Genomic DNA, 11401 nt, shown 5'->3' with positions numbered 1-11401 from the left:
GCTGGTTTCGGGGCCCTGCTTTGGGAACTTGGGTGGGAGAGGGAGAAAATCCGTCGTCGTCTGTCAGCCTGACCGCGGTAGCGATCGCTATCCGGCGTTACTAGAAGGAGTGCACAAAGAGAGCGGATTTTTGTTTATCTGGCGAAGCACATCAGGAAATTCCCAGCAAATAAATACTGTGAACTCTGAAGGAGGAGCTTAGCTGGGGAGTGAAAGCAGAGAATTTTCTAGTATTGACACAGTTCTCTCTGTGTGTGTACATGTATATGCACTTGTGCATTTCTAATGCCTTTTTCGCCTCTGTGTCACCAGCTGTCTCCCTCCGATCTCTGCTTCAGGGAAATAGTTGCCCTGCCTGCTGAAGTACACCAGACTGGGTTTTTTTTCCTCATCACTGAAAATACGCTATACAGCTAAGTAGAGAAAGAATGTATACCTGAATTTGGGTATAACAGTACATGAAACCAGCCACACTGTTTATTTTGGAGAAAGAAAACTTCATCTGCGCTTAACAAGACTCTTCCTGGGAGGCAGGTCAGTGTATGAATCTTATAGAAACATTTATTAATTATTTAAAACTAAGTACAGACAGCATTCCTATTGCTTCTTTCCCCTGTGAAAATACTGAATTTGCAACTGACATTTACACATATCATTGTTCAAAACAGAAATAGGAGGGAAAAACATTGCTTTAAAGAAATCTGAAGATGAGCGCCCACACACAAACAGCAGAGAAAGGACAGAACACGACACTGCTGTGCCAGGAAAGCTATGTTTGCAGTGGGACAGATGAAGCAATCTTTGAGTGTGATGAGTGCAGGAGCCTACAGTGCCAGCGTTGTGAAGAAGAGCTGCATCAGCCAGAAAGGTTACGGAACCACGAACGGACCCGTATAAGACCCGGCCATGTCCCGTACTGTGATTCCTGCAAAGGTGCCAATGGGAACATAATGCATGCCAGTATGACGGGCTCGAGGCAGATAGCAGCAGTGAGGTGCCAGGTGTGCAAAATCAACCTCTGTGTGGAGTGTCAGAAGAGAACACATGCTGGGGGGAACAGAAGGAAGCACCCTGTCACTGTGTACCATGCTGGCAAAGCCCAAGAGCGGGACGAGGAGGAGGAGATGGATGAGGAGACCAAGAGAAGGAAGATGACGGAGAAAGTTGTGAGTTTCCTCTTGGTGGATGAAACTGAGGAGATTCAGGTAAGAACTGCTGTGGGCTGTTTGAACAGGCGAGATCCTTTGGTTTGTATCGTAGTCTAACGGGCTGCTGTGATGCATGATTAATACTTGAAGTATAACTGGCAGCAACGGTAACAAAATGAGGATAGCCAGTTAAGTGGCACTAAGTGAGTATCTTGGGGCAAAAAGACACAGTGCCTTGCTCACGAGTTCCTTAGAAGGTTAAGTTCACTAAAACCTTACGTGTGGCAAAAGCCTCCTCTAAGAGGCTTGGTAAGCGAAGCTGGCGAAAGAATTGACGCTGTACTTAGACACACACAACTGAGATAAGAGCACTCTATGCAGGATGCTGATCATTCCTGAACAGAATTGAACTGAGAGCGCTGCAGTAGGTGTCCTGCAAATGAGAGTGCACCGGCAGCCAGTCTCCTACCGTGTGACTATCAGTGGGCACTATACCAAGCAGTGCTGATGCAAGACTAAAGCCCCCTGCTGCCCTCCTTTAGCATCAATAAATCAATTTGATTTTTAAGAATAAGTTAAAGTAGAAATAAGGGTCCAAAATGTGCCATCCAAGTCCTGCAGACACCGTGGTTAAGCTATATCGCTTGTCATAAATATTATTCCATGTTAGTCTTTTGCTGAAAGAGAGGGAAATTGGCCATCAATTTGGGGTAGGCCTGCTGGTAGTAATGATAGAAATACTAGTTGACTAGGAGCAGCCTATTAGGAAGCATTATTTCAGAGAGTCTAGCATTCAGTATATGCAGTTAATGGGCTCTTCTGTTGGCTCTTACATTTGGTGAGCATAAGCACCTTACAATGTAAAATTACTTTACAAATGTAAAAACAGTAACATGTGAAAGTCACAGAGCCACTTAGTTACACAACTGAAAATTCAGCTTCATCTGCTGGCTTCCAGTTTGCATCCTTCATGTTAAACCTCATTCAGGAGACACTGAAAGAAAATGTATAGTCACCTGAAGACTCAATGTCTAGTTGCTCTAATTTTACGTATTCATGCTACCAATGGTAAAAAGAATTGTGATAGTATTCTGGTTGTTGGTAGATGAGTTATTTGTAGCCATCATAATGTAACAGTCAATGTGTCTGCCATGCATTGCAGGGAAGTGTGACTTAAATATCTTGTATCTATTCTATACTATAGAAAAGTATATATATATGTAGACTGTAATTATACTATAGTACAGAATAGATGCAAGATACTTGGGTCACATTTTGGTCAGGTATACTGATTGACAAATTCTTGTGGTTTTTGGAGGAGAAAGGGAGGAAAGAATGGCAGTCCTTACGATGCACTGACATAGAAAACACACTACATGGGACACCAGTGATGGTAAACTGAGTGACTGAGTTTCAGGTGTAGTAGCAGTTCTAAGTTTGTTTGCCTCCTCTAAGGACACACACGTTTGCTTGTAATGCATGGCAGCTGCAACTATTACTTTAAGATGCAGACTCTTCAATAGTCTTCATCTAGCCACTAGAGCAAGCTCTGAAATGCCTTAGAACTAGGCTGTCCTGAAAAGCTGCTCACAAGCTGTGGCTCTGTGTGATTGTACTGGTTTAAGTTATCTTTATACTCATGAATCTGTAAGCCTTATTAAGGTAGACTTTTGGCTGCCTCTTGCAAGCAAGTGCATTGCTATTTAAATATCCTGAGCAATAAAGCCAGCTTCCTTATTGGGACAGCAATGGTCCTTTATCAGATCGTAGCAATTTGATCAGAACAGGGTTGAAAAACCTCTCCAAAAATGATCTTGCTTTGCTATCAAGATGTTGAAACAGAGCTCTTCCATCCAGAGTGGTTGTCTCTTCCTCATAGCTGAATACTTATGTGACATCTCACAGCCAGTGTCAAAGCAGTTTGAGGGTTTTCGATTAAAATATTTTCTGGCAGGTGGAACTTAGTGCTTGCTACTATAGCGATGTTTCTGCTAGTGAGCATGAGGACCTTTATTTAGAGAGGGCTGTCAGATGACTAGCTAGCTCTGAAGACATCTTCTCTAGCATCTTTTGCTCTTGATAATATTGAACAGCCAATTTAGCTATAGGAAAGTAATCCTCAGTCTTTTCCTTTGTCCTTGTCATTAGCAAGATTATTGCTGATTACTTGGGGAGAAATCCTTAGGATGTTCTTTATTTAAACCAACTTTTTGTCCAAAAATGCCAAAATAGTAATAACTTGAAATGTGACGATTCAGGGTTTGAGAGTGTGTGGCTTTTTAGGCTTGAACAGACAGGAGAAGTGTTTATCAGAATTATGGAGTCCAGCTATCTTTAACCATCTGTTTTCTGACCTTTGGAACTTGAAGATTGTTGCATTAGTTAGGGAATAAGAGAGGAAACTGCTGATTTGCTATCAGTGGTAGATTCTGCCAGAGTAATGTTAAATGCTAGTCCTACAAAATTAGGCAGAACTAGTTATGCTGCTGAGCAAACATGATGGATTGAGATACTTGCTGATGTATACATGTTTACAGACCTCTAAACTGAAAGTGGCTCAATGAGATGAGAACACAAGGCAAAGAGATTTCTTCTTTAGTTTCCTTTGGAACTTGGCGTCATTAAGCTCAAGTGGTTATGTTTCGTCTCACTGTTTGTGTTGGCTTCTTGGAGGTGGTAGCTCTGAAACTGAAGGACATTTATAGTGTGTAAGCAATGACTGAGCTAATTGCAGATCCAGAAGCGATGTAGATTAATCCATAAGGAGCTGTGCCTGAGCAAGTTAGTTTAGCTCAGAGGTGGAGATTCTCAGCTTGGGCTCGGCACTGCACTGATACAGCTATGATAATTCTGAGATCTGCATAATTGTCTTTGTGCCATGTTGCACAGATGTGCCGGCCTGCTCAAAGCTAGTTCAGAGCTTTTTGCAGACATAACCATAAGCTCAGAAATCTGAGAACTTCTTATGCTTGTTTCAAATCCACTTAGTCAGGAAAGGTCCCCTTTTAAACCACCGCTTGGAAAGCTGCTGTTTGTAGAGAACTGATGGTAGCTTAAGTTCATATCTGTGAAATGCAAACTTCTTTGTGATGTTCATCATAACAGCCCTATATCTGAGCACCTCAAAAAGAGGTTGATTGTCTCATGTTAAGAAAATGCCTTTAAAGGTTAAATCGAAGTTTGCACTGCAAGTCTGTGGAAGAACCAGAGACAGAGAGTGGTTATTCCTCATGGAGTCCAACCCCAGCTGTCTCACATACCACACAGCACGGTGCTTTTTGACTCTTGTGAGTTAGTCCTCAGCCATTTTGACCTACACCACAAATTTTCCTTTCCTTCTTCTAGGAATTATTGCCCCTCATAAGATCTTATTATACTTCTATCAGAAAACAAATCTTGTTCATGTTTTACAAATTAGCATCACCTGCAGTTTAGACTCCATTCTAGGTCCTTTTTCTCAGGCTGTATAATGCAGTTTCTCTTTATGCAGTATTAAACTTTTAGCCTTATCTATCGCATACCTAAAGATGAGACTTCAATCAAATTGTTCTTGATAACTGCAGCATCTGTTTGTTAATTGGCTCTGACACAGTCTATCTTCCTTGCTCATTTGTACTCAGAATGATGTTGTGGGGATTACTTTCTCAGTCAATTGCTTCAGTCTTGTCACGGCTATTGTTACATCTTCCATGTCTCCTCTTTGCCATGTTAGACTCAAACTACATACCTTCTTTTTGTGTGTGTAAATCCTCCGACTGAATCTCCTGATCTGCTCTGTCAAGATGTCAGCTTTCCTTTCTTATCTCTAAGTTGATGAATTTTCAAACAAGCATCATTGTGTGCTGTTGCTAGTGCTATCCCTTGCACACAGGAGGCACTTCCCTTAAGAACTTACAGAATCAATTTATTGATCTTTTTTAAAACTCCCCTATACTTGTGGCTCTACTAAGAAAAACACGGCAAAGTACAACAATAAAAATGCGACTTGGGTTAGGACAGTTATTTTGAGTCCTGATATTGTCTCACTGTTTCTTGAACTTTTCCACTTGTCTGTATCTGTCTTTGTCTCTTGTACTTATGTTTATGCAGTTTCTGGAACAGTATCCATTTTTGCTTTGTCTTTGTACAAGACCTTTGCAACAGAACTCTTCAGCATAAAGCAGACAGTTATGTATCGGTTGTACAGTGAACTCTTATTTACTACTACTTGAGGTAGGGGAGAAGAAATGCTTAACAACGCATAACAACAATTTGATATTTTTATCTTGGGAAACAGATGTTGAGAGTTTTTACCACAGGATCAGAACTTGGTTGTAGTGTCACTAGTGGCTTCTATGATAATACTTTGTCCAAAGCCCTAATTAAGGACTTGGCACATATACTTTATAGAAGTGGAGAAGGTCTTTCATTGACCCCAGAAGACAGGGGACATGCTTGATTGTTAGTAGTCTGCCTTAAAGAGTTTACTGATCTTTGACCAGAAGCTAGCTCTGTCACAAGAAATGACTCAATCTCTGAGTTGCAAAGGAAAATAAAAGGTACTGACTTTGTAGCCAACCTTACTAAGGAGATGAGAAGAAAAGAAAGTTTTTGCTCTAGCTAGTCACAAAAATAATATCCCTAGCAGTGTAATTTTATGTGGGAGAAAGGAGGCTACATTTATTATTGAGTGTCCTCTGAGATAACCACTATAACTGCAGTTAGCAGTGTCTTTTTGTTTTGCCAATGGATACCTCGATTTCCTAAGTCCAACCCCATTCCTTAAGTTCTTTTTATTCCTGCTAGCACGGTTAAACACCTAAAGGTCTTTCCCTCAGCACATACTGAGCAGGATCTATATAATGCTTTGCAGTCAGTTTAGATGACTTGGAATGACCCATAGCCCTTATTTAAATGCAGACCATTTTATACAATCACTAAATAACCGGCCTCTAACAGTGTAACAGTCCATGTGCCCTCCTCTGTCCCCTCTTGTTAAAAAGCTACACATACAGAGTGATGACTCTTTAGGGATGCTAGCTGCTTTGCTTTTCTCACTTCCACTGTAAACCTGATGAAAGTACTGTGATTTTTCTTTACCTGCTGATCTGACCAACGTCTGGGGATGAGAAGATGGAGAATCACTGGGAATGCTTTTTCTGGTCAAGTATGCTTTGTCAGTCAATGCAAGCTAACGTATGTCTTGTCTCCTAAGAGAAGATCACAAAGCTCTTTAGTCTTACTGCTTGCCTCTGTAGTAGAAAAGCATTTGTCTAGCAAATAGTACTAGTTCCTGTGACACCCTTTCTTGATTTGCTGTTGAGGGAATGTTTGGGGTGGTTTTTTTTGTGGTGGTGGTTTTTTTTTTTTTTTGTGCTTTACAATAGCACAGTCAGCTGTAAGTTTCTGAGAATTTTAGTCATATGCTGTGAACTGAAGAGTCACAGCTGGTGTATTTGCCATGGATGTAAAGGAGGAAGAAGAAATGTAGAAGGATCCAAGTTTTTTAGGCCAGTGTCATCTGTCAGATCAGGATATGGAATTTCTGTCCCTCGTCACTGTTGCTGGACTATTGATGAGTTTTCTTCCTCTTTGTGCTTCGGAGATGTTTTCTTGCCAAAGTATTTTTGGGAGTTTGCTGTCCTATGCTTTAAAAATTTTTCTCTTATTACTTTGCTGTTTTTCAGTATTCCTCCCATCCCAGTCTGTTATCAGTTTTGCAGTTCCCTCTCCTACACTGGAGGACAGTTTTTATGTCCTTGGAATAAAGTAGTAGAAAAACTACTTAGCAATTGCTGGTTAGGAGTGTTCTTTCTTCCACTGGACATATACCAGTATTTTGAAGAGTATTTTTAGAAGATGGGAGAGGAACCATCCATTCAGCAAATGCACAGCCTCTTTTAACACTCTCAGGCTGACTCCTACCTAATTTAAACATAACCACTTACAAATATTGCTTTTCTCTGGAACTGCTCTTGCACATTCTTCATGATGCAGTTCTCTTGGGCTGTAATTAAAGTCAAATCTCTTGCTTGCTTCTTGTCTCTTTTGTCCGTGTGCTGAAATGAGTGCGGATGTGGAAGCAAAGGAGAGCATGTCACAGGTGAGAGAAGCTGGTAGCAAGCCACTCTGGAATTACCCACTGTTTCATTCGAGGAGTTCCTGAACTTAGTTCAGTTCCTGAACTAAATAGGGTTGGTGGGGGGAAGGGGGGTGTTCTAGTGCTTCCTCTGCTGTACCCCTCTTTGCACTTATCCAGTGAATCCCTTTGGGGTCCTGGGTGCTGCCAGCAGGAGCGGGATGTGAGTGCTTTGGGGTGAATTCAGGAAAGAAAAGGGAACTGGCAGCTTGCTGTCCTTCTGTCCTTTCCATCTCCTCTGCTTTCTCACTTCTGCAGGGGTCACCAGGAGGCAGATGTTGCTGCAGTATACCTTTTACTTTTCTACCTGGGTTGTTAATGCCTTGCTGTAGGATTGCATAAAGGCAGAAGTTTCACAGTCCTTTGGCTGGCCTGTCAAAACACCCTGCAGTCGGGAAAATAACCAGAGTAACTATTTTCTGGGAAGAGTGGAACTGTAATACAAGTAAGTTTGTAACTGCCCCTCTCAACAAGGACAGTGATGTGAAGTAGTGTCCACACAGGTAATCTAGTTACCTTTAGTACTGAGGAAGACTAATATTTATAGCATGAACTCGTTCACTGACTTACTGTCTTCTGGGCAGGTCTCTTCACCTGGATGTGGTCTCTGCTGCTGTAGTGGTGACATTGGGGTGGTAACTGGTAGCTGTTTGGCCAAATTAACATCCATGGGGAACTTCAAAGTTACTTAGGATACAGAATAATGATTTCTGCTTCATTGTTTACCGTTCTCTTTAAGAGATGACACTCTTAAATTAGTGTTATTTCTGCAGCAGTTGCATTTACCTTGAAGTCTTTATTAATTTTGAGTTCTTGCAAAAGTAATTTTTCAGTTAGCAAACAGGGCTGTCTAGTCTAGTCTTACTTCTGCTTTCAGCAGTTTCATATAACTCAGCTGCCATCTACAAGGGTAACTTATCCGGTAAAAGCATTTATTTCAGCCAATATTGCCTCTTGGGTTAAGGAGGAGTCCCTCAAATTGGGTTACCTCCCATCCCCTTATGTTTTTTCCACCACTGTCTTAAAACCTTTGAAACAGGGTCGCTCTCTCTGGGTAGGGTTGTTAAGCAGGATTTAACTCTCATCTCTGTCTCTTTCAGGAAAGAGTCCTGTAATAGATAGACATGGGCTTCAGACGTGGGCAGCCTCGACCCTTCAATGCAGGGACCTGTCAGTCTTGTTGAGACTTCTGTTAAGCTCTGTACAAACTCATGAAAATACTGTCCCTGAATTCCTTTGCCAGAGCTGTGGGAAGGAACAGGATAACTTTGGTCTGAAGAGGATACTCAGTTCAGGGATGCTGTTTTCATGGATGTGTACAGAGCCTAATAGAACAAATCTCAACAGAACCTGTAGGTTAGAAGACACCCCTACTAGAAATACGTTCCTTTGGTTGGGCCAGACATGCACCCAGCATGGGTAAAAAGATCAAAACTAGCTGAAGCTGAGGAGGAGTGTGGGAATCTAACCTTAAAACCTTGTGGTGTGTCTGTCCCCTCTTCTATCTTCCCCTCCCCATGTCTGGTGTCAGGTCGCTCAGTTTGGGCTTGAGGCTCTGTAGGACTCCGATCGTGAAAATGCTGATATTGGCTGTCAGCTTGGGTGACGTCTAGGAGATTACTGAGGACAATAATGATAAATATGTTTGTTTGCTCGGTCAATGATTAATAACTTACTCCTGAATACCAGATTCTAACTACCATGATATATGCAATTTTATAAACTAATGCATTGACACAGCCCTTTTGGGAAAACACTCCCAAACTACCGTAAAATGTTTATATAGTAACAAGTAACTCTTTGAGCAGTGGAGTTAATGAAGTCTGTTTTCTGAGATGTCTGCCTCCCCGTTATTCAGTGCTTATCCACATCTTCTGTCTTTCGGGTAAGAGGCAGTAAGTGTGGCATCGCGTACCTGCCAGCATGCTTGCTGGCTAGCAACTATGGGCATGACTGCTCAGCTTCCTACTGTATCTTGGTGGCTGGGTGGAGTGGACAAGAGACAAGGTTTTTCCTCGGAAAGGTTGTTAGAGTCTTTTCTGCTGTTTATTTTCATCAAACTTTTAGGAAATTTGAGTTTGAGACACTTATTTCTCTATCAAATATATCTATGTAATTGGATTATGGATTTTAAGTTACATGTGGAAGACTCAAGTAATGGCATAAATGACATTTTTCCATAGGAAGTCGTACAGAAGAAAAGGTATAGGTGACAAACTAAGGTAGGAAACCAGAGCTGCTTGGACTTATAAGTCAGCCCTGATTCTTCTTGAGCATCTGCTTGTGATCAAAATCTGCTCTCTTGTTTGGAGGCCTCTAAAAGCTGAGAGGGAGTAATGACCTCCTGAGGTCCCTTTCAGCCTGCATTAGTCTATGATCTTAGTGGAAACAGGGTTTGAATGATGGTAGTCTAGGGTCCCTCTCACAGCTCTACTGATGTCATGAGTGTCACAGCAGAGAGTTTCTCCTCCTCACAGGGAGCTACTCAATCCTTTTTCTGACTTGGTAGCAAGAAGCGTTTGGGAATATCAACAAAAGTTTCTCCTGGGGCAAAAGCAGGGGGTTTCCAGCTGCTTCTCGAGGAGCCTGTTGCACTTGAGCTGCTGGGGTGAGCCAGCTGTGCTGCCTCTCCGGGAGGGATCGTGAGGAGCTCCGCAGGGATGTGAGTTTTGGTGGCAGCACTGTACTGCGGTGCAGGTTATTCTTCTCAGACTTGTCTTACAGGCTGTAGTTAAAGAAAGAAATCTGCTTTATAGGTTTCTCTCTTGTTTGTTTTCAGCGTACACTGAAATTCTGATGTAATGACCTAACGGTAGGACCTGGGGCTTCAGGCGTGCACCTGTAAGACTTTTGTGTGAATCTACTTCTGGATAGGAACTCAGTTTTTTAGAGTTAAAACACAACTGCTAAAATTTAAAAGCTGTGTAATAACGAACTGGTCTGTGTTGAGGTGGGCAGATCTGACAAATCCGTTCTGTTTCCAGGTTTAATGATTGATGTGATACTCTGTCCTTAAGATCGATTGTCTCAGTTTTGTGTTTTAGAAGTTCAGGGCTGCTTACAAGGTTGCGGATCTTGTTTTAGCTTGCTTTGCCATTTCTCCCTCGGATTTCAGGTGTTAGTTTGAATTCTTGTAAGCATTATCTTTTTTAAATGTTTTCTGAACTGTGAGCAGAATTGCTTGTATTGCCGGTGTTAAGTAATGCTGTAAGGGAAATAGTATTTTTTTTTTTTTCCTGCTTGGTGGTTTTGACCACTTATACTTGAAGACTGATTTGTTTCAGATGTTTGCAATTTTATGCTGGTACATATTTGGATGTGCTATTACAAATCTTGTAGCTTATTTTTCTATTAATTGAAAAGTGTGTTAAATTTATATCGTCTTTATTGATTTAGTGGTTGTGTATCAGAAGATACTGTTATGTGTTGGTTGTCAGACAAGTTTAATGACTCAAATTTAATTATTTATATGATGGTGTCTTTCTTGATTGCAGAAAATGTATTTTAGTTATTAAAAATACTCTGTTAAAATCAGGTCAAGAAAAGAATAAGATTTCCAACCGCAGTAACAAAAGTACCAATGTAAGGCAAAATGACATTGTAAGACTAGTAAATGAAGGCGCTCTCATGAATACTACATCAAGCACTCTTGATTTTTGTTTTGAGCTATTGTGTTGTCGTGGCGGAGCTCTGGCTTTGTGCATTGCTTCCACGAATATTAGCAAGCCTTAAAGCGTTCATAAAGAGATTTTTAAAAGGAGAAAACTCTGGTAGAAATGTCTGATTCTCTTAATGTGTTTGTTTTGCCTGGAAACAGATTTAAAGCTGTTTGAGTACAGGTCATTGGAAACTCTGTGCTATTTTATGGTTTTTGTTCCTAAGCTTTTAGTTGATTTAATAACATTGTTTCCAAGAAATTAATAGGCAGGAATGTCATTTTAGCAGATCTTATTTCTTGTCTCTTCCTAAGCAGTTCTACTTCTATTGTGGCTCGGATCTAGGAAACTTGTTATGTTAGGTATAATAGATTTCAAATTATGGGTGACAAGGAGGCTTCAGATCTAAATGTGTTCCACAGCTGTGTGGTATGAGTTTTTAAGCCCTCCTTAGAGAGGACTTTAGCCGTAAAGTTATC

The 11401-nt window shown here is 41.1% G+C and overlaps 1 protein-coding gene across 2 annotated transcripts in view; it reads left to right on the top strand.

Moving 5' to 3' along the window:
* Positions 1-321: 321 nt before the first annotated feature.
* Positions 322-11401, top strand: part of ZFYVE1 (zinc finger, FYVE domain containing 1) — a 26873-nt gene continuing 15793 nt past the window's right edge. The window contains exon 1 of one of the 2 annotated variants that reach the window (XM_009707335.1): positions 322-1205. In XM_009707335.1, coding sequence (XP_009705637.1) covers positions 708-1205 — 498 coding nt within the window. In that variant the 5' untranslated portion in view covers positions 322-707. The remainder of the gene's footprint in view (positions 1206-11401) is intronic. The other variant, XM_009707336.1, reaches the window with a different exon arrangement.

This window comes from Cariama cristata, unplaced genomic scaffold (genome assembly GCF_000690535.1).
Source record: "Cariama cristata isolate BGI_N322 unplaced genomic scaffold, ASM69053v1 scaffold939, whole genome shotgun sequence".
Classification (NCBI taxonomy): Eukaryota; Metazoa; Chordata; class Aves; order Cariamiformes; family Cariamidae; genus Cariama; species Cariama cristata.
This window is presented reverse-complemented; position numbering and strand designations above follow the sequence as displayed.